This window comes from Tubulanus polymorphus, chromosome 7, assembly GCF_964204645.1.
Source record: "Tubulanus polymorphus chromosome 7, tnTubPoly1.2, whole genome shotgun sequence".
In the NCBI taxonomy this organism is placed as follows: domain Eukaryota; kingdom Metazoa; phylum Nemertea; class Palaeonemertea; order Tubulaniformes; family Tubulanidae; genus Tubulanus; species Tubulanus polymorphus.
The window spans coordinates 7745182-7771400 of NC_134031.1; the positions used below are offsets into that span (position 1 = coordinate 7745182).

Consider the following 26219-nt stretch of genomic DNA (forward strand, 5'->3'; position numbering starts at 1 on the left):
GAAATTGCCCTCCGCCTATCTGTTTTTGGTTTTCTCAGTTTTAGGCTGCTCAAACCAATTTATGTGATTCAAACCAGGGGGGATCTAGGGGTAAATCTGAGGGTCTTCTCAGAATTCTAGGGGCATACCTAAAAGAAAAGGGCACTGATAACACTCCCAGCGCAGCTAACACTGCTTCAGCGCAAAGCCGGGGTCTGAGGCCCCCCTCCAAGACAATTTTGAGATTCTAGCACTGATTTGAAGCCATTTCCTGCATTTGAATCATGAAATTGTTTTGCGAGCAAAATTTTTTGAGGGCATTTAAATATTTTGAGGGTCTTCCAGAAGACCTATAAGACCCCCTAGATCCGCACCTGCAAACAAAATGTGATGATTTAGATATTCGGTTCAGTCAGATGAAGACTTCTCTCAATGTTTGTATACGTCACCATATTCCTCGAGTCAGTTTATTTTAGCATACCGCTCCTCAAGGCTTGGTCAGTTTACTCAAATCGTTGGGTTAGACAAAACTACTATGCCACTTTGATCGGGTCACAAACTGGTTTAAACAAATGACAACTTAGAGTAAACCTAATTACTGTCTTCGGTTTGGCTTTATACATGTGCCTCTAGATCCGTGTATCCTTGACCAACTAACTCGGAGCCAATAGCCGGTGTTGTGAGAACCACAGAGCGTCATGAGTGGGTGCAATACAGTGCAAAGGACCATCGATAAAGGCATGTACAGCCAAATGGTCGTTTGATGTTACCTTTCCTCCCAAAATACACATGAAGCTTATCGTCCATAGAGTTAAGTACGCTACATGAACATTTTTGCTGGATGCCCCTCCATTAGGTTTATATACTTCATGGATGGTGGTCACTAACTTGTTTTGAATGTCTGGAGCTCAGATCTAGTTTAGACTGATTAAGGTAGATCTATTAAACATCAACATTACATATCGTGGTTCCCTTTTTTCATTTCAAATAAAACATGTTCATGTTCACATGAAATGCGTGTGCCATTTGGGAAAGAATAAAAAGGATATAACATCAAACATCACTGATGAATAAGTGTTTTATTATTGAAAAATTGCATTACAAGGTACACCTGCCTTCACTAGAATATTATGAAGACTACAAAATGCATGATAAAACAATTTAAAATAGTCAGGGATAAATATAATTTAACTTTAGTCATCACTCATGAGTTCTCTAGCTATGGCTGTAGGCTCATCATCATCATCATCATTGTCATCATCGACCTCATCCTCGGAATCAGATTCGGGTAATCCTAACGTCTTACGTCGTTTGATCTCCAGAGGTGTCAATGCCTTTCTTTTTTGCACTGAAAAATAGAAGAGTGAACAGTTTCTAATCAGAAGAATGCCCGACACACTTTTCATTTGCCACCAGCTCCATGATATAAACTAGCAAAAAGTAATAAGAGACATTGATGTGTAAGATTATACAGGTAAAGGCTAAAAAGAATTGATACCTTGTTTCTTATTTCTGCTGAGTTAAATTAGCCACCTATATACTCTGTACATTACTTTTTTCAAATCACGATCAAGCTAAACATAACAAACCTGGCAGCTATAGAAATGAACCGATTACAAATTTTATTGCAGTTTACAAAATGACCCAGCCGTTTAGGAGAAACAAAATGACCCAGCCGATTAGGAGAAACAAGGTGTCATTTTTTACCTAATTGATGTAGAGGATTTGGTTATTTCAAAATATTTAGAAACACTTTTCTTTTATTTCAATAACATAATTCTGGGGACATTTCTTAAGTTATACCAACAACGTTTTGAAAATTAGTGACTGTCCTTGTTGAAGAGAATACACTGGATAAATCATTATCTGTGTGAGATGTATCCTACAGTGCTAACAAGTCTTAAATTATCAACATCTGGTTCCACAGTTCACGGTTAAGATTTGAAATTAGCTGAACTTAAAGAGTCAATTTACCATGTGGGTTCAAGATTATAAGTTGAAACTAGATTAGATTTTCCTAAAAAAAACCTTAATCTATCCATGAACAAGGAAGAACTGACTACACTTAGTCAGTAACCAGACTGCAGGGATCTAAGAAAAAAAATCAAATTTTTCAAATTGGATTTCAAATTTCAATAGCCCCCCATAAAATCCACTAGCCCTATCAAATTTTGCTGAATTTATAATAAATGAAGAAAAATTCAAATAAACTCTTAAAATGCTATCAACACCAGTTTTATTTTTTATTCATTGAACTTTTAACTACTACAATTCGACACTATTTTGGGAAATTATTATTTCGAAAATGTTTCACTCGGATGTTCTTCACTTTTCAGTTGTCATGGTATTATTATAATCGATCAAAATGACATCAAAGCGATCTACTTGAACGGGAAATGACACATACAGGTTTTAAATACCGGTAGCCTGATGGACTAGTGACATCTAAAATTTACTAGCCAGATCAAAATTCTACTAGCCTCAGGCAATCGGGCTAACGCTTAGATCGAACCCTGGGTGATGAAGTGTCACAATCAGGGGCCAGTTGCTCAAAAGTTGGTATAGGGTAACCAACTTTTGAGCAAGTGGCCCCAGATATTTTAACACACCACATACCAGTATCTATTGGTATAAGCCCTATTTCGATTATAAAAGCTTACTATAATAATAACTATCAATAACTAGATGAGACTTCAATTGTTAAGGACAGACTGGAGTATGCAAAGAATGCAGAAAACGAATATACCTATTCCTTTCTTCTTGAGGGGATGTTGTTTGATAGTGACATTGTACATACTCCCCGGATCATTATCAGACGTCGGGAGCAAGTGTTCGACGATATCGTACATGATCCTACGAGCTTTCTCATGTGTGTCGGGTAATAACCAACCCTCTCGTTCGTGGCATTCCTTTTCCTGAGAACAGAAATTCACAAAATCAAGATCAATCTAATTCGTCTTATTTCATGATTCGTAAAATTTAACCAAAGTGCCAAAGAAATGAGGGCTGAGCTGCCAGAGGCATTGATGGTTGCCAATACTGTATTCCTATTAGATTCCACAAATAACCGATATATGGTATCACTGTATCTTTGTCTTTTATTTTGTGTGGAGAAAACAGTGCTTTCAATGATCCAGCGTTGAAAGGGTTAGCCATCTTGAATCTGATCAGGCCAGTTTTTAGGATGCAAGACATGTTATTTAGAATGAATTCAACGTGTCAAGTGAATAGAGATACTTTTTGACGATTGAATTATACAATGAAAATATCTTATAAAATCATCAGAAAGCAATGGCTGCCATGGTAATCTGAGACCCACTTTTTACAAACCGGTTGCACTAAATGGGTTAAACGATATATACTCACCTTGCCATCATTGCCATGAAGCATTTCTTGTATTTCCTCAACTTCGATGTCACAAATTTGATAAAATGTCTGTCTACACGGAGGCACAATATCCGTTGTGAATCTGAATGAGCTCATCTGAAATATTACAATTTTTGGAACTAAAATTTGTATTTCCGAGTAGTACTTACCCTTTCCTATGGTTTTTGCCAATATTTTCTAAATTTGGATTTATCGCCAATGGTTTTTCTATACGACCCGGCCCTGCAGTATTGCATTTAGCCACCGGCGAAATCCGCCATCTTTTTACGTCATAGCAGACCAAAAAAAACAGCTATGCAGGGCAGGTGGGCGGGATTCCCACCATAGGAAAGGGTAAGTACTACTCGGAAATACAAATTTTAGTTCCAAAAATTGTAATATTTCCGTCGAGTACTGTACCCTTTCCTATGGTTTTTGCTAGACTAGCCTAGCACAAGGATGGTGGGAAAGGTAGATAGAAAAACCACCGCTCAAACGCAAGGTAAGAGGGAAAAAGAGAGCACTTACCCAAGCACGGAATGGAGCACTGTAGCACAGGATAGACCGGTTGGCCACAGTGAGTCCGTCCAGCTCAGGGGCCCCCCCAGAATTTTGCGAAATTAATACTTGCAGATATAAGCCCAAACTATGTACCCATCGGGCCACTGTGTCCCGCGAAATATCCCCCTTTAGGTGATCCAGCAGCGGAATAAATAACCGCTCCCGTGAACCCCTCCGTGAAGCAGAGCGATCTAAATAGAAACACAACGCCCGCACAGGACATAAAGTCCTGTCCGGGATGCCCGGTTCCACTCGATGTTTTAGGGCTTCAATTCGCCATTGACGCCCAACCGAGCCTGGTCGTTGGTTCTTTGCCAAAAATTCCAAAGCAGGCCGCAGCGAAACAAATTCATTCGCTGGCCCAAAGACAATATGACCTTGTCGGACTGAAAGCGCATGAATCTCAGAGCGACGGGCCGAGCAAGCCAAGAACAGCAAAAATACAGTCTTTTTTGACAAATTTGCAAATGACGCTGCCGAAAGAGGTTCAAATGGAGCCTCCATTAACTTCTTCAAAATTACAGACAGATCCCATGGTGGAACTGTCCTTGTTACCGAGGCCGGGAAATAGAAAAACCTGCAACCAGCTGGGATATCCGATGATCCCCTGCTACATTTGGCCATCCAGAAGCACGCAATGTATGAGAAATCGCGGAGCGGTAACCTTTAATAGTTATGACCTGCAAACCTTTTACTACAAATAGGTGCAGTAAAAAATCTGCCAATTGAGCTACAGAGGGTGAGCATGGATCAATTTCCCCTGCAGCACACCAATCCGCAAAATGACTCCATTTGGCATCGTAAACGGTACTTGTTGATGGCCGCTTAGATCCTGCAATAAAGGAGGCAGCCTGTTCTGAAAAGCCTGAAGCTGACAAGGATCGCTGGACAATGGCCAGGCGAGCAGATTTAACCACTGGCTGTTTGGATGATGCCGAAAGTTCCCCCGAGACAGAAGCGATGGGAAATTCGGAGGAATCCTGGGGTTGTCGCACAGCAGGTTGAGAAGTGGTAGGAACCATTTCTGAGCCGGCCAACATGGTGCTACCAGAACTATGTTGCAATTGACTGATCTCTCTATTTGATCCAGTAAGCGCGGCAGGACTGGTGTGGGCGGGAACGCATACGCATGCATCCCCGACCAGTCCAGAGAGAAGGCATCGACCCCCCACGCTTCCGCGTCTGGAAACGGGGACACAAACAGAGGACACCTCCGATTGCACCGGGTGGCAAACAGATCCAGCAGCGGATTGCCAAAAATGCCCCGAACCCGATCGGCTACTTCTTGGTGGAGAACCCATTCTGTCGCAATAGCCTGACCTCGACGAGACAGAGCATCGGCCATCACGTTCCTTTTCCCTGCTAAATGTGCCACAGTCAGGGACACGCCCTTTGTCTGGCACCAAAGAAGAATTTTGGCCGACAGACCTGTGAGGGTTTCTGAGTGAGTGCCCCCTTGGTTCTGAAGGTAAGCCCTCACTGTTGAATTGTCTGTGGCTAACCAAACGTGGTGGCCCTCCACTCTCCTGTGAAAGAACTTCAGGGCCTTCCACACGGCCAGCATTTCTAGGAAATTTATGTGGTTGGTGGCCTCGTAGCGAGACCATCTCCCGGCTTTGACTCGGTTCTCCAGATGTGCCCCCCATCCTTGGTGACTGGCATCCGTGAATACACGAACTGGAGCCTCTAACGGGGCTAGTGACACCCCGAGCCGAAGATTCGTAGTTGCCGCCCACCACTGAAGATCCGGACTTAGATCGGTTGGAGGTACGGGAATCAAGGCCTCCCAGTTGCCCTTCGACTGAGACCAGAAGCCCTTCCAATATGGTTGCAAGCGCCTGCTTTTGAGGCGGCCTAAGGGCACCACCAGACCCATGGAGCTGATAGAGCCTAGAAGCCGTGACCAGTAACGAGCTGTTCTCGGGGTTGTGGACACTCCCGCTACAGCTTCTTGAAGTTTGGCTACTCGAACCATAGACGGAAAGACTTTGCCGATTCGGGGATCGAAGTCCATGCCGAGATAAGTGAACTGTTGGGCCGGCGTCAACTGAGATTTTTCCCTGTTTACGCGGAACCCTAGCTGATGGACTAGGTCCAAGACTGAGGCCATTGCCTCCCGACATTCCTGAGCCGAATTCGCGACTATTAACCAGTCGTCGAGGTAAACGAACAGTCGAACACCCCTTGACTGAAGTACCTTCTGAACTGACTTGACCAACTTGGTGAAAACCCACGGGGCCGTACTGAGGCCAAATGGAAGAGACCTGAATTGGAACTGGCGGCCTTTCCACTTTATCCTGAGAAATCGCCGAGATTTTGGGTGAATTGGAACCTGAAAGTAAGCATCTTTCAGGTCCAATGAAGCCGCCCATTGACCCGGACGGAGCCCTTGAATCACGTCCTTGGGCTTGGTCATCCGGAACCTTGGAATGTCTAGGTGCCAATTGAGGGATGACAGACCTATCACTGTCCGTTGACCCCCTGTGGCCTTTGGTACCATGAATATTCGAGAAAACCAGCCGGGAGAAGTTTCGTTGCAAACTGGTTCTATCGCTCCCTTCTCTGCCAGTTCCTTGAGAGCCGGAGAGATTAAGGCCTCCTGACCTGGTTTTGGCCGCATGTCGGGAGGTGACCTCATCAGGCGCGGTCGCCTTAGGAAACGGAGACGGTAGCCACGAGAGACGACCCGGGAGGGCCAACCGTCTCCAAAGAGGTCGGACCAGTGGGTTGCTGCCTGCTGCAGACAACCTCCCACTTGTCCCAAGAATTCATTTCGAGTTTTTCCGAAAGGAAGAGCCCCTTTTTGGAGCCTTCCCCTTGCCTCGATACGAACCGGAACTGTTACGACCGGACGAGGCTTGACACGATTGTTGAAGTTGCGCGCTAGTTCTCCAACCGGCATCCGAAGCCGCCTGAGAAAGCGCTGAAGTTTGAGACAGTGGCGGATTTAGGGGGGAGCACGCGGGGCACGTGCTCCCCCCCTAAAAGTCACAGCAAAAAATTTGGACCTACCTTTTCAAGCCAAATGAGTAAAAAAAAAATTTTTTTGGGGGATATTTGGGATTCGAACCCTTATGCCTTCTGCTCAACTGGATGTAAACCAGCCACTAGGAAGTAAATGCATGTAAAAAATAATTTCTCTGCCGCAATAAAATGATCATCTAACTTATATAACGCTTCTAAGGTATGTATAATTATATTTTTGTAAAGTTCTATTATCTATTCTTCTGTGTATATAGATTGCATTAAATTATGTGAGCCCACAAGAGAAATATTGACATTTCTATATATTAAATAGTCTGTGAAAAATCCCCTCGGCCTCAAGTTGAAGTAGTCGCGGACTATTACTAATTACATGTACCATTATCAAGGAGCTATGATGTATTTATAATTGAATGTTTATCATAGATAAGGCCAGTTCTGATTTTACTTTTGAAGTGTGAAATAGACATTGGCTTGCAAGCTTTCTGCCAATTTTTCAACTTGACGAACCAGTGATGAGTCGATCGTGATTATCATATGCGAATTTGTTGAATTATTCTTATTTGTGTGTTTTTTTATTTTGCAGATGAAAAAGCAGACGAGAGCATTCACCCCTCCAACCGCACCCAAAAGAACAAAAAATGACATTCCGATTCCATCTGATAATTGTGATATTGGATTAATTGAAGACATAGCTAGCCTTAATGCCAATGAAAAGTATAAATTATTACGGAAACACTTCGTTCCTGGTGAAAATTACAATTTCCCGACGACTCTATACCAAAATAAGAACAGGAGGTTTAGTGTAGATTGGCTAATTAAAAAGCAATATGCAGGCCTGGTATATTCAAAGGCCAAAGAAGGCGGGTATTGTATATATTGTTGTCTGTTTGGGTCAAGTGATCTCGGAATACTACCTACATCTCCATTGACGGATATGAAACACGCCCATGCTCGATTAGGGGCTCATTACGGAACTGATAAAAAGGAACAAAAAAAAACTCACCTTGAGGCACGTGAAAAGGCATTGCAGTTTCTAAATGTACATGAAAACAAGCAAAAAACTGTCGTGGAGCTGAGTAATAAGAATGCTTTAGAAAAGATAGAAAGAAACCGTACTGTCTTATCATCCGTGATAAAAACTGTCTTACTTTGTGGTAGACAGAATATAGCACTGCGGGGCCATCGAGATGATTCCCGACACATAAGTGATCCTGATATAAATTCCGGAAATTTCCAGGCATTAATTGATTTCCGTATGGATGCTGGGGATTCTGTTCTCTCGGATTACCTTGCCACCGGACCAAAAAATGCCACATACCGTTCAAAAACAATCCAGAACAGTATAATCCTGGCCATTGGCGATAACATTGTCGGAGATTTGATTAATGAAATCAAAAGCTCACAATTTTACTCTATATCAGCTGACGAAAAAGCGGACACTTCACACAGTGAACAACTAAGTGTGGTTGTGCGATTTGTTGATTGCAACAAAGATATCAGAGAGGTTTTTCTTGGCTTTGTCGAAGTATCAAGTGATACAACTGGATTGGGATTGTCTTCAATAATTAAGAAAACCCTTGAAGCTTGGGGTTTGTCCCTCGAAAACTGTAGGGGTCAAACATATGATGGCGCTGGTGGAATGGCTGGCGCTCAAAGCGGATGTGCTGCTCGAATAATTGCTGATTTTCCACTTGCAGTGTACACTCACTGCTACAGTCATTGCTTGAACTTGATTCTCAACGACTGTGCTAAAAGCACATTAGTTAGAAATATGGTGGACTGTGCAGAAAAAGTCTATAAATTCTTCGACAATAGCCCCAAAAGAACAGATTATTTGGAAAATGTGATCAAAGAGGTATGCCCTTCAACGAAACAGAGACTGAAACAAATGTGTAGGACCCGTTTTGTTGAGCGACACGATGCATTCGAGGTTTTTGTTGAGCTCTATCCAGCGATTGAAAGATGTTTCAGCGATATGTCAACCTCACAGAATTTCAACCGTGAAACCACCAGTGATGCCACGACGCTTTTGGCAGCTATAACACAATTCCAGTTCATTGTGACCCTGATTACTGTCAAAAACTGTATGGGCTATACAAAAGGGCTTTCAAAAAAGCTTCAAGGCAGATCTGAAGATATCTTGTCAGCATACAACAGCATTGAAATTGTTAAGGCAACTATCAAATCGGTTCGTTCAGATATAAATGCAGTATTTAGTAGCTGGTTTGAGGAGATTACAAATTTGGCAGCACAGAATGGCATAGCACCATCAAAACCACGTACCTGCAACCGTCAAAACTCAGCGTGGAAATTATCCTGCTGATACACCTGAAGAATATTATAGGAGAACTCTTGTTATTCCATACATAGATGGTCTTATCAGTGGACTAGAAACCAGATTCTCTACATTGAGTGTCATTGCTTCAGAGCCACTGAAGTTAATTCCAACAAATGTGCAGAATACCACACTTAATGATCTGAAATCGTTCATCAATCAGTACAAACAAGATTTGCCATCCCCATGCGGTATAAGTTCCGAACTCCTCCTCTGGAAAACTCATTGTTCTCAAGTCATTGCTAATCTAGGGAAAGATGACAAGAAACCCAATACTGCAGCTCAGGCATTGAAATTATGTAATGAGGACGACTTTCCAAATATCTTTATGATGCTGAAACTAGTTTGCACATTAGGTGTGACAAGCTGTGAGTATGAGCGGGCAAACTCTGAACTTGGACTACTCAAAACATATTTGAGAAGCACCATGACCCAGTCCAGAATGAATGGTTTAGCATTGATGCATGTCCATTATGGACTTACCTCTAAAGAAGGCTTTATCGACCGGGTAATAGCAACATTCAGCAGACAAAATGCCAGGAGAATGGTTTTAAATAATATAATTGATGATTGACTTGATTTATTTCAAACCATTGATGATAAGTTTCAAATATAGTAGTTTATTGTATCCATTGAATATTTTACCGGTGATTAGCATAAATTGCTTTTGATAAAGGAACACTGATGTAAGTTGTTTTTGTGCGGTTTTATGTATTTGTGCAATTTTAAATATGTTTATAAATCTATTCATCTGTAATGTAACCTGCTGATAAGGACTTAAAGAAGTGCAATACATTCTTCTTTGTGTTGCCTTAGTCTATACATTATTAAGGTCGTTAATTAACTTGTGCAAATGTAAAAATGTTTTTGTTTTAAAATTTGGATAGTTTTACTTTAATCTGATTGATTTTGACTAACTACTCAAAGTTATGCAATGTACAAGTAAATTTAATTAATCAGTGCAAATATAAATATGTTTTGTTTCAAAATCTGATAGATAATCTATGATTAATCTGTATTAAATGGAAATATTGAAGGTAACTGCTGATAAAAAGAAAAGAAGTGCAATGTATCCTTCTTTGTGTTGCCTAGATTAGAAAGTATTATTATGGTCATCTATTAACCTGTGCAAATGTAAATATGTTTTTGTTTTTAAATTTGGATAGTTCTTTATCTGATTGATATTCTATTATTTTAATAGTGTAACTCAAATTTTATAATTGATACAAGTACATTATTAACATGTGCAAGTGTAAATATTTTGTTTTAAATGTGAATAGTTTTACCAGTTTTACTTATCTGATTGATTTGAATAGACTTAGTCAAATTCCATGATACCAGTGTTAGTTTCTTTCTACATCTGATAAGTATGATTTAGGCATTTATATCTAAGGAGTATATTTTTCTCAATATGTTTCAGGGTTTTACCTTCACTTCTTTAACCTCCAGACTGCCCTAAAATGGACACGAGGGCCCCAATTTCCCCCAATGTTTCAGGGCTTTCCCTTCATATATATGACCATATAACCAATCATCTTTGACCTGAGAAGTGCCCTAGAATGCATCCTGTGGGCCCTAATTTTCAAAATTTTCTGGGGGGAGAACCCATGAACGCATGAATGGCGGCGTGAGTCTCGCGAGGCTCACCCGTCAACACCTTAAGTGCCATATCTTGAAACGAACCAACCCTGGTAAAATTGTCCAGGATTGACGTCATGGCCACCAAACCGGACTTAGGCAAACGAATACCCGACTGTGCTGTAACAGTATCCGGGCTGATCAAAGTATAATCAGCATCCAGGCAGTTATGACTGTGATCCACAGCACCTGGAGTTGCGTAATACGCCGAGCGAAATGCGCCTATAGGTGGATCGGTTGAACTAAAATATTTCCCAGATTTCATACCCCGTTCTGGAGGGGGAAATGAAAATGTTCCAGGCCGACATTCACCCCATAATTGCGTATCCAATCGAGCCCATTCTCTCGAAACCGCTGACGATTCCCGTAAAACGTTAAGATCGGAGTCCGGAGGGCGATAAGCTTCCATTGACTCACCGACCAGAGGAGCTGCTGTGGGCTTAGCGCGAGTTGCCCCGTGCTTGACAAAGAACTCACTTATCATCGCTCTAAATGGCATGTCCCCCGCTGGTTCGGATAAAACTGAACGGGACGGAGATACATTGCGAGCCAGGGAAGCCCCCATCGTCTGGGGCAACCCACAATTGCTTGCGACAGGAACGACCCCAGAAGGAATTGCCGCTTCTGGGACCGGATCCTCATTGAAATCAGACCCTACCGCAGCATCCAGGAATTCAGAGTCAGAATTCCGAAAAACTGAGTGGGCTGGCAAACTTCTAACCGGACAATCAGGAATAGGCTTACCTGTTGTAGAAGTTGCAGCGACTTGTTGCGACGAAGATAACAAGTTTAAAATTTTCTCCTCAAATACATGGAAATCCTTCTGAGTCAGGTATTTTCTAGTATCCCGACGATCATGCCGACTTCGGTGACGGTCCCTCGAACGGGATCGCAACCTACTAGAAGAATCGCTTTCATTGCTAACCGACGTCGACGAACGATGAGAAGACCGACGGCGAAACTTCCGACAATAACGATCGTAGTCCCTCTCGCGATCAAACCTTGATCTGCGAGAAGATCTTGCTCGTTTATTATCTAGTGGGAGAGCGAGCTCTATCCCCGGAGCGACGATCAGAATCAGACGATGAACGTACCGGATGTTTTGAACCGGACGACGTCTGGACCGGACCGGTGGCCGAACCGGACCGGACCGATGCCCGACCCGGACCGGTACCGACCGAACCGGTGCAGGCCGTTCGCGACTACCACGGCGCGCGCTCGGTTCCGAACATGTAGTCTGAACCGGCCAAACCGGCCGAACGACCAGAGACCGGTGAATGACCGGAGACCGGTGAACCAGCGTTCCTCCCCGGTGAACGGAGTTGGGAAGCCGATCGTACCTGAACGACCGGCGACCGCTCCGCTTTACGATAAGAAACAGGATTAGAAACGTCGGTTGGCACATCGGCCGAAACCGACGAATCCCTGCTAACTCGACGACGATCTCTTAGTTTAAGAGCCTTATCGGCCCGAAGCCAAAGGTCCTCGGACCACACGACGCAAATCTTGCAAGGATTGCTCCTTGCACATATTTGACCGGATTTGCGCCTGCACGACGCACATGAATCGTGGTTGTCCCAGGCGCCAAACAAATGCCCGCATCCCTCCCCGCCACGATGCTGACCCTTAGGAGGGGGTGGCATAATTATCCTGTTACAAATCAAAACAATTCAATTCAATCAAATTATATTTGTAAATAAAATTCTTACGGAAAAAAAGAAACCAGGGATAACCCCCAAACCGAACGGACTCACCGTTATGAGAGTGAAAACTCCCTAATATCCTAATTCCCAGATTTTTACGGCGAAAAAATCCAACGCGTTCTACTGCGAGAACGCCAAGAACAAAGATGGCGGATTTCGCCGGTGGCTAAATGCAATACCGCAGGGCCGGGTCGTATAGAAAAACCATTGGCGATAAATCCAAATTTAGAAAATATTGGCAAAAACCATAGGAAAGGGTACAGTACTCGACGGAAATACATGTATTTGTAATTCATAAGTAGGAATCTACGGACACCATGCTGACTTGGTGGAATGCGTATACACAAGAACACATAGAAAAAAAAAGTATCAGGGAATTCATACGATAGTTGACTCTAAAAAAAATTTCGACTAATTCATCTAATTGCATTAGAAATTTGCAAAAGATAATGGCATATTATTATTTGTGAAAAGTGACGCATGAAAAAATAAACTTCAATATTGGCTGTTTGATATGCATGATTTAATAACAGATAAACCAGCATTTGTGGCTAGTTCATAGAACAGCATTAGCGCATATGGCTCTTACCAGTTTTCCATCACTGTCATTGGAACTATCGGTCGGTTGTTCAGCTGACGCCGTGCCCACGGTGCCTTTCGTTTGAATGATCGACGGAGCAGAACCACCTCTATGAGTTACATTAGGCGTGATATAGTGAAATGCACTGCGTTTGTGTCCGATGGACAATGTGTCAAATGATGAACCTGAATTGAACGAACGAGATGTCAAAATGAGAGATATTCAATGCCGCCTGGTGACCAAATGCAGAAACAGATGACCATTCCAATAGGCTGAGGGTCGAATCATGAATCATTCTAAAACCCATTTATGGTAAACAAAACTAGGGGTCCAGGGACACCATGCCCACTTGGGAAGTGGTTCCAAATGCTCAACAATCTAACAATTTCAATATTCAACGCCCCCTGGTGACCATATACAGAATCCAATGACCTTGAAACTCACCACAATCATAGAACATGTCAGCAGCTACGATTTTGTAATTGATTGTGATAACAAAATATGCCTCGTTACCACTTTAATATGGAAATACTAAGTTATTCTACAACGCCCCCTGGTGACCATATTCAAAACCCAATGACCTTGAAACTCACCACAATCATAGAACATGTCACGAACTATAACTTTGTAATTGATCATGGTAACAAAATATGCCTAGGTACCACTTTAATAAGGAAATACTAAGTTATTCTACTATTCAACGCCCCCTGGTGACCATATAGAATAACTAATGGCCTTAAAACTTGCCACAATCATAGATGGTGTCATGAGCTACAACTTTGCAATTGATTTTGGTTACAAAATATGCATTGATACGAATATAATATAGAAATACTAAGATATTACATTATTCAACGCCCCCTGGTGGCCATATACAAAAACCAATGACCTTGAAGCTCACCACAATCATAGAACACGTTATGAGCTACAACTTTCTAAACGATTGTGGTAACAAAATACGCTTAGGTATCAATATAATGTGGAAAAACTTTTTCCCACTTACGAATGAGTACTGCTGACACCAAGATGGCCGCCAATTGCGTCATAATTGGCTGATGAAAAATACCTGTCTCAGGTATAAAACATCCCTTTCCAAAGAATACCCATCACAAATTGCAATGAGAAATGATAAACCAGTAGGAAGCTACAGGACTCAGAATTTGGGCCAAAATTAACATTTTTGGGCACTAAAAAGGTCATAGGACGGCCATCTTGAGTCCGATCAACCCAATTTTTGTTATGCTAATGGGCCCTGGGGGAATTCACATATATCCGAAAGATCAAGGTAATTGATCAAAGCGTCTTCAAAATTTCCCTCAAAAAGTTCAAAAATGTGTAAAAAGTGCTGATTTTGGCGAACAACAATGGCTGCCAGTCGGCCATCTTGAATCTGACTGGATGACAAAATAACTGGATTCCGTCTACGGACGGACGGATGACGAAAGTGAACGCAATAGCCCGCTGGGACTAAAGTCCCAAGTGGGCTAAAAACGTGAGCATCTCAATGAGAATTCATGCATAAATATATATAATAATTAATATACATTGTATGAAGCAGAATTTACTATAATTCTAATTCCCCAATGCAGTAATGTGGGACATTGTCGCGATATGGTTGATACATACGTTGTCTGAATCTGAAGTCGATCGTTTGGTAGATTTTCGCGCTCGGATCTTTCCGCGGATCATATCCGTGTCGAATCCACATCATTCTCCATGGTCCGGTGCACATGAAGTATGATACCAATGGCATGATAAACTTCATGAATGTTTTATCCTCTTTCATATGGTAACACAACGAGTTCTTCGACCAAATTGGTCTCTTTTCGAACATCTGGAAAATGCATACAAAAAAGCAAATGATGCAGTGATTTTTACTGCGCGTTAATAGTATAGAGGTGCCATTTGGACATTTTCGAGTTTATATCCATTTTGAGTATTTTTAAACTTTCCTAACTAGGGATGGCCATTAAGGAAGTGGTTTGAAATAGTCAACAACCAAACTTCAATATTCAACATCCTCTCCTGAATATGTAAAGAAAACTCACCAGTCATATAACGTGTCACAAGCTACAATTTTGGAATGGATTGAGGCAACAAAATATGCCTAGACTTAAGTGGGCTAAAAATCTCAACAGTGATTTAGAATAATATGGACATTAGTTTAGGATGAAATTGGCATTGAGATAAAATTCAAAATATTAGCCTTTGTCATTTCAACATAGTTACACCGTCAATATATCAGTATATGGATATCAAGTCAGAACAATATCCCAAATGGGGCCTCATATTTGGGTCTACTAAACATTCTGAAAAATAGGACATCAACCCTTTAGCACCAAGAAAATTCATAGCATCGTTACCGTATTCACTAGGAAATTTCGCAACTAAAACAAATCAATATACTCCAAGCCACAGTGGAATCCGCGATTGCCAGTCAAATGCAGTCCTCAGTAGTCTAAGAACCGAAAAAGAAATTCAGGGCGGCCACTTGTTTTTCCCCTGACTATTCCCTGACATGCAAATTGTTTTCCCTGACTTGATCTGCTAAGAATCCAATCAATTAGCCCTGTCAAATATGTAAGACAGCAGAAACTGTTTGATTTTACACACAATCTAACAATCTCAACAAATTTCCCGGACTTCCCAGATTTTTAGTTTTTTTTTGTTCCAAAACTCCCTGCCTTTTTTTAGTAAAGAAATTTCCCTGACTTTACCCTGATTTCCAGGTAAGTGGCCAATGTTAAGTAGTAAATGTTTGGTAACTTACAGCTTTAGCTCTTTCAACAGCAGCCTCAGCCTTTTCCCTCATGATTGACCTTATTTTATCCCACGCTTCTGGTATTGGTTCCATCGGTATCGTCTTATCCACATGATACACCAGCTGAGTGTAGTGAGATCTTTTGTGTCGAGCTGCAATCAGAACCTTACATTATAAAAATTGAAGCTAAACACAAACAATGGCATATAATGGTGTACTCTGATTATCCACCAACATTGGACAAAATAAGTTTTAGTCTAGTGAATTATCAAACAACTAGGGGTCCAGGGACATCTGCCCTCTTGGTGGAATGCAGCGCTTGAAAAATCTGGCAATTTCGATATCAGAGACTGCCTGGTGAACATCTACAGAAACCAATGACCTTGAAACTTATGACAATCATAGAACATGCAGGGCTGCCAACCTCTAAAATGTACTATCAGTTTTTCTTATTAACATTTCATTGAAATATGAAAGAAAATGTTCAAATTAGTCAGTAATCATCAGTAAGACCTTCAGTAACACCTTTCTGTATGCATCAAACAAATCTAATCAGTATCTCTTACCATAAAAGAGTAACAAATACTGAAAATCAGGAACAGTTTACAGCTCTGAACATGTCATGATCTACATTTTCATAATTGATTGTAGTTATATGATATGTATGGTACCAATTCATATTATTCAACACCCCCTGGTGAACATATATAGATAAAACTGACCTTGAAATTCACCATAATCAAAGAGTGCGTCAGACATAAGCCAACAATTGTGGTAACAAAACATGCCTAGTTACCAATAATACAAAATGTTGTTCCATTACTTAACGCCCCCGGGAAACATGTACAGTGTAACTCGCTTAATTCGGATCGGTTTTATTCGGATGGTCACTTATTTCCCACTAAATTCCAGTTCCCTCTAGGTTATTTCTATCAAAAATGAGAGAACATAATACGGATTTCATTTAATTCGGCCAGAATTTTGCAGACCAAGGCGATCCAAATTAAGTGAGTTGTACTGTACAACTAGGGGTCCAGGAACACCAAGCCCACTTTGGAAGTGGTTTCAAATACTCAACAATCAGACAATTTCAATTTTCAACACCTTGGTAAACATCTGAAACAAATGACATTGAAACTTACCACAATCTGAACACGTGTCATGAGCGACAATTTTACAATTGATTGAGGTAACGAAATATGCATAGGTACCAATATACATAGAAATATAGCTGCAAAGCTATAACAGGTTTTCTGCAAAGCCATTCAGGATGATAGGAATTGTAGAAAATGTAAATATCGATACATAGAATAAAATGCATTGACAGATACGAATGAGAACAACAATGGCTGCCAGCCGGTCATCTTGATTCTGACAGGGCCAGTTTCTGTTTCTGTGAAGAAACAGAAAACCCTAAAAATTGGATTTACTTCAACATACAACTCACCCTGATGGGAACAAAAAATTGGGTAACCCTTATTCCATGTACGGAAATGGGTCCTAAAACAATGCTGACAATTGTTTATCAATAGTGTTAGTTTAAATCTGTTGATTTTCTGAATTCTTAATAGTAGCAACAGGAAACTTGTGGCAGAAAACCCTTAAAAACAATTTTTGCAACTGACAGAGACTAACTTCATACCCTCACTGACGATCACCCCGCTCTTGATTTAAGCACCTATTTGTGACCAGTTGCAATGGATGCACTGTAGGCCTAAATGGTTTGAAATTGGCCTAAGCCGACCTTTAGTTGAAGTGAAGACAGAAAATAAATTCACATACAAATACAAAAACTTCATCATAAAAGATACTAACCAACACCGATCAAATTCTTATTTTTCACACCGTACTTGTTCTCCATTGAGTCACCACGAGACTTCGGCTCAGGTCTATACATGTACTGCGAGGGAGTGTCACACCTATCATAAGAATATATTGAAAATAAATAATTATTCTCCTACATATATCGCCTTTTGAAAAATATCAATTCATTTATACACATTTGATAAATGGAGGAATGGAGCAAAACTCAAACTGAGAGGAAACGTTACTGGCTGGAGAATAGAATAAAAGATTTTTGAAAAGGAATTAGGAATACAATGTTTCCATGTCTAATATAAGTAGCTAAATCCAAAAGATCTCTCCAATATAGGGACATAATACGTTTTAACTGGTTAAGCCCCTATGACATACGCTACCAAAATCATTCTCAAATCTGTATGACGCAAATTGCACACATCAATTTTTGTTAAATACTGTACACCCGCAATTGAATTAGTATTTTGATCAAGGCCAGGAATCCCCATTACCAAAACAGCCGCGATCACACAAGCGTTTTTGACTTATGCCAAATCTGATCATGGCTATCCCCCTACTGGTGCTGTATAGACATGTTTACCATATGCAGACGATCAAAATAGCGGTCCAAAGACACTCAGAAAATTTTCTAGACCTATGCCTATTTTTGTTTTTTTCAAAATCTCATTATTTTAGTTATGACTGAAAACTTTTCTATGCGGCTCATAAGGTATAAGTGGTGCGTGCAGCTCTTTGTTATAATTATTGAACTTTCAGGTACAGTTGGGCCATACCTCAATGAAATCTAGACATTTCTATGAGTAATTTTTCCCACAATTTGACGAGATCTATTTAAAATGATTTAAACATTTCTGAATTACAAAATTCTTCACTGAATTATGTCCTAGAACAAAGGATCGCATTTTCTTATTACGTCCTTTACTGGACGGTTTAGTTGAGGAGTAAATCAAAAAGAAGATATCTACCTGGAGAAAAACTGTGGGGGAAGATAAAGTGTTGTCGGCTTCTGAAGCCAACTCGAATGTTCTACTCTTTTGATGATAAGCTGGTCACGTAGTGATTTATAGCTGTTGTCACCAGTCCTGGTCATTGGCATATACTGGAAATCTAACAACCCTAAAATGATAAATAAACACAAAATCTAGGGCTCCAGGGACACCATGCCCACTTGGGAAGTGGTTTCCAATGCTCAACAATCTACAATTTCAATATTCAACGCCCCCTGGTGACCATATACAAAAACCAATGACCTTGAAACTGACTACAATCATAGAATATGTCAGCAGCTACGATTTTGTAATGGATTGTGATAACAAAATATGCCTTGTTACCAATTTGATATGGAAATACTAAGTAATTCTACTATTCAATGCCCCCTGGTGATCATATGCAAAACCCAATGACCTAGAAACTCACCACAATAATAGAACATGTCATAAACTACAACTTTGCAATTGATCATGCTAACAAAATATTCCTAGGTACCAATCTAATAAGGAAATACTAAGTTATTCTACTATTCAATCCCCCTGGTGACCATATAGAATAACTAATGTCCTTAAAACTCACAACAATCATAGACAATGTCATGAGCTACAACTTTGCAATTGATTGTGGTATTATGGTCACGGCCCCGTGGGGGATTCAAATATATACGAAAGATCAAGGTAATTGATTTAAGCGTCTTCAAAATTTCCCTCAAAAAGTGTAAAGTGCTGATTTTGACGAACAACAATGGCTGCTAGTCGGCCATCTCGATTCTGGCAGGGCCAGTTTTGGGCTGAAGATGTGTCTAGGGTAGATACATATATAGACTGAATATCAAGACATTACCTTGAAGCGTCTTCAAAACTTCCCAAAATAACTGGATTCCGTCTACGGAACACAATCGCACGCAAGAAATAGTGGAAACCGTCCAAACAATATCAACAAATTTCCCTGTCTTTACCTGGATTTTCAGCCTTATTCTACAAAACTCCCTGAGTATTCCCCGACTTTTTGATTTCTAGTAGGTAATGGATAAACTGTTAAATCAATTTATTGTTTATGACTGCCACCTGCATTGAACTGACTTTTTCAATTCACTGCTTTTACTGCTCAACCCTGAAAATAATCTCTGCATTTATCAGAAGTTTTTTGATCATCAATCTGATCACTGGAACCAGTTGCAGTCACCGCTTAAGAACTAAAACCAAGGGCCAGTTTTATAGACTGGTATTATCTTTAACCTGGTGGTTAACTGAATTAAAACTGAATTGAGCTAAGCCCTAGGTTAAAGGTAGTACCAGTCTATAATATAACCGGCCCAACAGTATATCTACAATCAGCTTAGTTTTATAGCTTATCTAACAACCTTAGACCAAGTTTTCTAAAACTAGATTTAAGGCTACTTTTGAACATAAGTCACATCCGTGCACCTGGGCCCAGAAGATGTTTTTGGTGGCATAACCAAACTCAGAAATTGAGGCCAGTCTTCAGATTCAAATCGACTTTTTATCTAGATTAACACAAGGCTCAAGATTCAGACAAGTCCATTAGGAGGCTAAAAACTGAAATATTATCTTAAACTTCTTTTATTTTTCGAACTGAACCGTAAGAACAAGGCTTCCAGTTTCGGCGGAAATGATTTTTTTACCTTGGTAACGATAAGTGACATTCAGCGTTCCACATATAACCGCTGTATATTCATATTCTCCATTCGCTTTCTTTTTACGTTTCACTTTCATCAGTAAATTAGTCGATGGATTTCGTTCAGCCCAGCACGAGTTGCAGTAAACATCTTTAGGTCGCCACTTGAGTTCCATTCGCTGGGACGGAGATCTATATGTCTAAAATCGAAATATGATCTTAATCATCATCAATAGCGGTAAACAGATGATTGTTACTCAATGGTTAGGTCTAGTGTATCTTCACGATCTTTTTACACACTGATATCCACCTATATGAGCTGATTCTACTGTTATTATATTAGCTGAAAACAATTATTAATTTTACTAACTATTAATTCAATTTAATCTACAAATGTGGGATTTTACATTTTTATCAATTCATCGCGTATATTGTGATACAGGGGAGTCACTTTAATTTGACTGTCCTTTTTCCCTGACATGCCATTGTTTTCCTTGACTTGATCTGCTAAGAATGCAATCAATTAACACAGTCAAATAAGACATAAGCGAACTGTTTGAATTTACGCGCGATATAGCAATCTCAGTGAATTTTCCAAATATTACCCTGATTTTTAGCTTTAGAAGGGCCATATACAAAATTCCGCCTTTTTAAAAAGAAGTATCCCTAATTACCAGGTAAGTGGCCACCCTGTGATTCATGATTCCCAATGACTTTGCCCTCAAAATGAGGGTCGAAATTAACCTTATAATGAGCACTTTCGCCCTAGACGTTGTTTGAGGAACGACGGCTAGGTACTAGACTAACTTTGCCCCAAAAATATTTTTCAAGCATCTACACCATTAGCACCTTATAACATTACAACAAAGAAATGAGTTTTTTAGGGTTTTTTTAAGTGAAAAATATTTTCTCTGATATCGTCACAGAAGGAAAATTCATGGTTGTTGCTTCAACGTCAAACAAAAAACAGAGCATTGTGAAAAAGAAAAATACGTTTTTAAGTAGGGGAGGTGAATAGCTTGTCAAAATGAAGGGACAAGTTGTCCGTAATTTGGTACGAGACGAGTTGACGACCTGCGCTACTGTGCCAGCCGATGATAATAATCAATGAGCTTGAAACTCACTACAACCATATAGTCATGACCTACAACTTTGCAATTGGTCTAGGTATAGTCTGAATACCAGTCGTTGTTTCCGGTTCCCTGCAACGTCTGACGCTAAAGTATCATAGAAAGGTTAACTCCCGTTAATTGCAATGCAACAACTGATTTTAGTATCAAATCAAACCTTTATACTCAAATAAATCAATTTTCTATCTTGTTGACATAGAAAACGAGCTTTATAATAATATTTTTGATGATTTAAATCGCGAACCGTAGAATTTATTCATATTTGATTTGAATTGATTGCCACAATCGAGATTTCCAATACGGACTAAATTAATAACATATGAAAATTCAATATATCTCTCTAAAATAACTGTAAATGTTATTTTTTGTTGATAAAACGCATAAATTTTGGTAAATTTTATCTTAAGAATTTGAAACAAGAATAATATCTGCATTGGCATCAATGTCAGTCCAAGTTCAAGTCTGAATCCGTAATTTACACTCCCATCATGCAACACGAGAAACTGTCATATTTGTTATGTTGCTTCACTTCAACTATTTTTTGAGGCGACTAGGCAAAAGTTTTGAGTTACTACGATCGTCAAAAGCTACTTCGGATTACAAATTTATGCACACACAATAGTCAACTTCCACCTGATTACAGAACAGTCAGTTTGAGGTAAGCTGATGGTGTTTTAAGGGGTGAAATAAACGCTCAAAGCCTCATCCCTCAAAATGCGGGACGAAAATTGACCTTATATGAGCACTTTTGCCCTAGAGGTTGTTTGTGGAATGACGGCTAGGTACTAGACTAGTCTAGGTAAGTCTATAGGGTCTACGTCTTCTAGGTTTCGCAAAAGATCAAAAAACGACATAGTTCTGGGCACTGAGTCCGTAAACGGAGTACGATAGCTCCAGTTACGGAGGACAGTTAGCGCATGCACAATACTGCCGGTGTGTGGGATCTGTTTAACTACTTATAGCTTTAACCTATCTAACCCTATTATAATGCCTCACCTAACCCCCTAATCCTAACCCTACACCTAACCCCAATCGCAACCCTTCGAACCCTCTAGACCCTAAATCCAAATATGTAAAATATGACTCCAGCAGGCATTTATTACTGATATAATATGATTTTAAGTGTTAAAATCAATAAGGAACAAATAAATTTCATGTCATCTCGGTTGATCTCGGTAAATAACGTCATCTCGGTTATAAGGAGGACCGATTTTCTTTACTACGGATTCTACAGAAACTGAACCGAACACGGCCTACTTTCGTTTTCCAAAGAAACTTGCCACAGTAAGCACACCGATAAATGATAAGCAGGTGTTGCACATGTCGGCCGGAAATTGTACTATAAAATATTTTTATGATTTCAAGTGTTAAAATCGATAAGGAATAAATAAATATGTTATATTTCATGTCATCTCGGTTGATCTCAATAAATTACGTCATCTCGATAATGAGGACCGGCGGATTGAAAAGATCATTTACCGCATGATACAGTAGAATTCTGACTTGCAATATTGGGATTCGAAGGGCCATCCTTATTACCGAGATGACGCAATTTACCGAGATGACATGAAATATAACAAATTTATATATTCCTTATCGATCTTAACACTTGAAATCATATTATATCAGTAATAAATACCTTCTAGAGTCATATTTTTCTAGATATTTTGTAAAAAAAATTCGGTTAGCAATAAGATTTCGTTGAATTTGATTGATTGACGATCTCATCTCGGTAAAGTCAAAAGTTATTTTTCTACAAAAATATCTGACAAAATATGTAAAATATGACTCCAGCAGGCATTTATTACTGATATAATATGATTTCAAGTGTTAAAATCGATAAGGAATAAATAAATATGTTATATTTCATGTCATCTCGGTTGATCTCGGTAAAATACGTCATCTCAGTAATAAGGATGACCGGATTCGAAAACTAAACTAAACTAGGGGTCCAGGGACACCATGCCCACTTGGGAAGTGGTTCCAAATGCTCAACAATCTAACAATTTCAATATTCAACGCCCCCTGGTGACCATATACAGAATCCAATGACCTTGAAACTCACCACAATCATAGAACATGTCACGAACTATAACTTTGTAATCGATCATGGTAACAAAATATGCCTAGGTACCAATATAATAAGGAAATACTAAGTTATTCTACTATTCAACGCCCCCTGGTGACCATATACATTAACTAATGTCCTTGAAACTTGCCACAATCAAAGATGATGTCATGAGCTACAACTTTGCAATTGATTGTGGTTACAAAATATGCATTGATACGAATATAATATAGAAATACTAAGATATTGCATTATTCAACGCCCCCTGGTGGCCATATACAATAACCAATGACCTTGAAACTCACCACAATCATAGAACACGTTATGAGCTACAACTTTCTAAATAATTGTGGTAACAAAATACGCTTAGGTATCAAATACGCTTAGGTACCTGTCTCAGGTATAAAACATCCCTTTCCAAAGAATACCCATCACAAATTGCAATGAGAAATGATAAACCAGTAGGAAGCTACAAGGCCAAAATTAACATTTTTGGGCACTAAAAAGGTCATAGGACGGCCATCTTGAGTCCGATCGACCCAATTTTTTTTATGCTGATGGGCCCTGGGGGAATTCACATATATCCGAAAGATCAAGGTAATTGATCGAAGCGTCTTCAAAATTTCCCTCAAAAAGTTCAAAAATGTGTAAAAAGTGCTGATTTTGGCGAACAACAATGGCTGCCAGTCGGCCATCTTGAATCTGACAGGGCCAGTTTTTTGGGCTGAAGATGTGTCTAGGGTAGATACATGTGTAACCAAAATATCAAGACATTACCTTGAAGTGTCTTCAAAACTTCCCAAAATAACTGGATTCCGTCTACGGACGGACGAACGAAAAGTGAACGCAATAGCCCGCTGGGACTAAAGTCCCAAGTGGGCTAAAAATCATAGAGTGCTTTACCTGCTGAACCACCACACGACTGGAGGTTGGGTGAGAATTTATATATAGCCTCACCTTACCCTAACCCTATTCTTTCACGCATGCGCGTACGTAGATATAGTGCAGATTCCCCGTAACCTTAACTGGAGCCAATTTGTTCCATCACAGGCACTTGAATATGGGCTTTGACCTTGTTGGTGTGTTAAAAATGATTAAATTTATCGTAATCTACAATAAAAACACCAATGGGATTGCCATCTTAATTATCCATGATGCAACTGTTTTACCCATGATCCAATGCGCATCCCTCGTCTAACTATACTATACAGAAAGGCTGGAAACGCTCCTATCTCCGTAATGCTTAATTCTACCCACAAACACCGGGACAGATGACGTCACAGCAATCCCGAAGAGGCATCAGGAATTTTCAAAAATCAATTTTGTTGCCAGTTAAAATCTTTAATGGAGCTAAAACAGTGTCAATGATTCCAAAAAAATCATCTACAATTGAAATTATGAGCGCTCCTTATATTTCAGGATTACATTTGACACTAAGGACGTACTTCGGCAATCATCGGCAGTGTTCAGATGTCCCGTTAATGGGTCATCCTTATTACCGAGATGACGTATTTTTACCGAGATGAAATGAAATATAGCATATTTATTTATTCCTTATCGATTTTAACACTTGAAATCATGTTATATCAGTAATAAATACCTTCTAGAATCATATTTTACATATTTTTTTGATAAACAAAAATTTTGACTTCAAATACGTAAACTCGGTTAGCAATAAAATTTCATTGAATTTGATTGATCGACGATCTCATCTCGGTAAAGTTAAGTTATTTTTCTACAAAAATATCCGACAAAATATGTAAAATATGACTCCAGCAGGCATTTATTACTGATTGATATGATGTCAAGTGTTAAAATCGATAAGGAATAAATAAATATGTTATATTTTATTTCATCTCGGTAAAATACGTCATCTCGGTAATAAGGATGACCGCCGAGCGGGTAGATTAAAGCATACGGAGATAGGATCGTTTCCAGCCTTCCTGTATAGTATAGTTAAACGACGGGCGCGCGGGTATGACTGCAGTTTAGGTGTCCCTAATGGTTATGTACCTAACCTTACCATTCCATATGAAAAAAGACCGGGTCGGGAAGAAAAGTGTCAAACATACTTTTGAAACTGCAGTTTCTCCACCTAACGTTTCCAAGACTTTGTCAACATTTTTAACAATCCCCGGATATTCAATGTTCATATATCGCTTTTGCTCTATCGGAACAGATAGCCGTTCCTGCTGTTGTTGTCTATCTTGTTCCATTATATGTTTTTGAACATTTCTAATTTTTAAGCACTGCGCAGCACAGGACGTGGAAGCTGCTTGAGCGCCAGGTGCAGCAAAATGAAAACTCGACATCTGTTATGCACGAAATGTCAAAATTCATTCATCGCGAAAATGCGGTTTCTTAGGCTTATATGGTTTTGCGACATCGTGATCAAAGGTAAAATCATGTCTTATCTTGAAATCGTGTTCCATTTTATCGTTTTTGATCATTTCTATGTCAGCACTGAGCAACATGTGGCGTGGAAGGTACGGAAGCGGCAGCTCTGCGAACAAAATGAAAACTGGACATCTCTTAAGGACGAAATGTCAAAATCCAATCGGGTCCAATCGTCCTTAACCTGAAGGCGACCAACAACTCGGACTCCTTCGTTCTGGGTAGCGCGTCCTTATCGGTTCCAGAGTTGTTTCCGAAACTGGTCGAACTGAC

General features: G+C 39.9%; 1 protein-coding gene across 2 annotated transcripts; it reads right to left on the bottom strand.

The window, feature by feature from the left end:
* Positions 1–1045: 1045 nt before the first annotated feature.
* LOC141908889 (general transcription factor 3C polypeptide 5-like) lies at positions 1046–25967 on the bottom strand. 2 transcript variants are annotated; one of them, XM_074799156.1, is made up of 10 exons: positions 25625–25967; positions 20362–20554; positions 18692–18833; positions 17724–17827; positions 15918–16060; positions 14774–14981; positions 13157–13332; positions 3346–3462; positions 2726–2894; positions 1046–1327 (listed from the first exon to the last, which is right to left on the bottom strand). In XM_074799156.1, exons 1-10 carry the CDS (start codon positions 25862–25864, stop codon positions 1173–1175), a joined length of 1647 nt encoding a protein of 548 aa, XP_074655257.1. In that variant the 5' UTR covers positions 25865–25967; the 3' UTR covers positions 1046–1172. The 2 variants fall into 2 exon arrangements, with proteins under 2 accessions (XP_074655257.1, XP_074655256.1); XM_074799155.1 differs by having other exon boundaries at positions 18692–18842; positions 25625–25964.
* Between the last annotated feature and the right edge of the window lie 252 nt (positions 25968–26219).

What these genes read in the sequence shown, in the direction of transcription:
- LOC141908889 (XM_074799155.1), bottom strand. Translation starts at nt 25,864, where the DNA reads ATGTCGAGTTTTCATTTTGCTGCACCTGGCGCTCAAGCAGCTTCCACG. An exon ending in ATGACAGTGATGGAAAACTG is followed by an intron (nt 3,463 to 13,156) that starts GTAAGAGCCATA and finishes GTAATATTTCAG; the next exon opens with ATGAGCTCATTCAGATTCAC. An exon ending in CCTCAAGAAGAAAGGAATAG is followed by an intron (nt 1,328 to 2,725) that starts GTATATTCGTTT and finishes TCTATTTTTCAG; the next exon opens with TGCAAAAAAGAAAGGCATTG.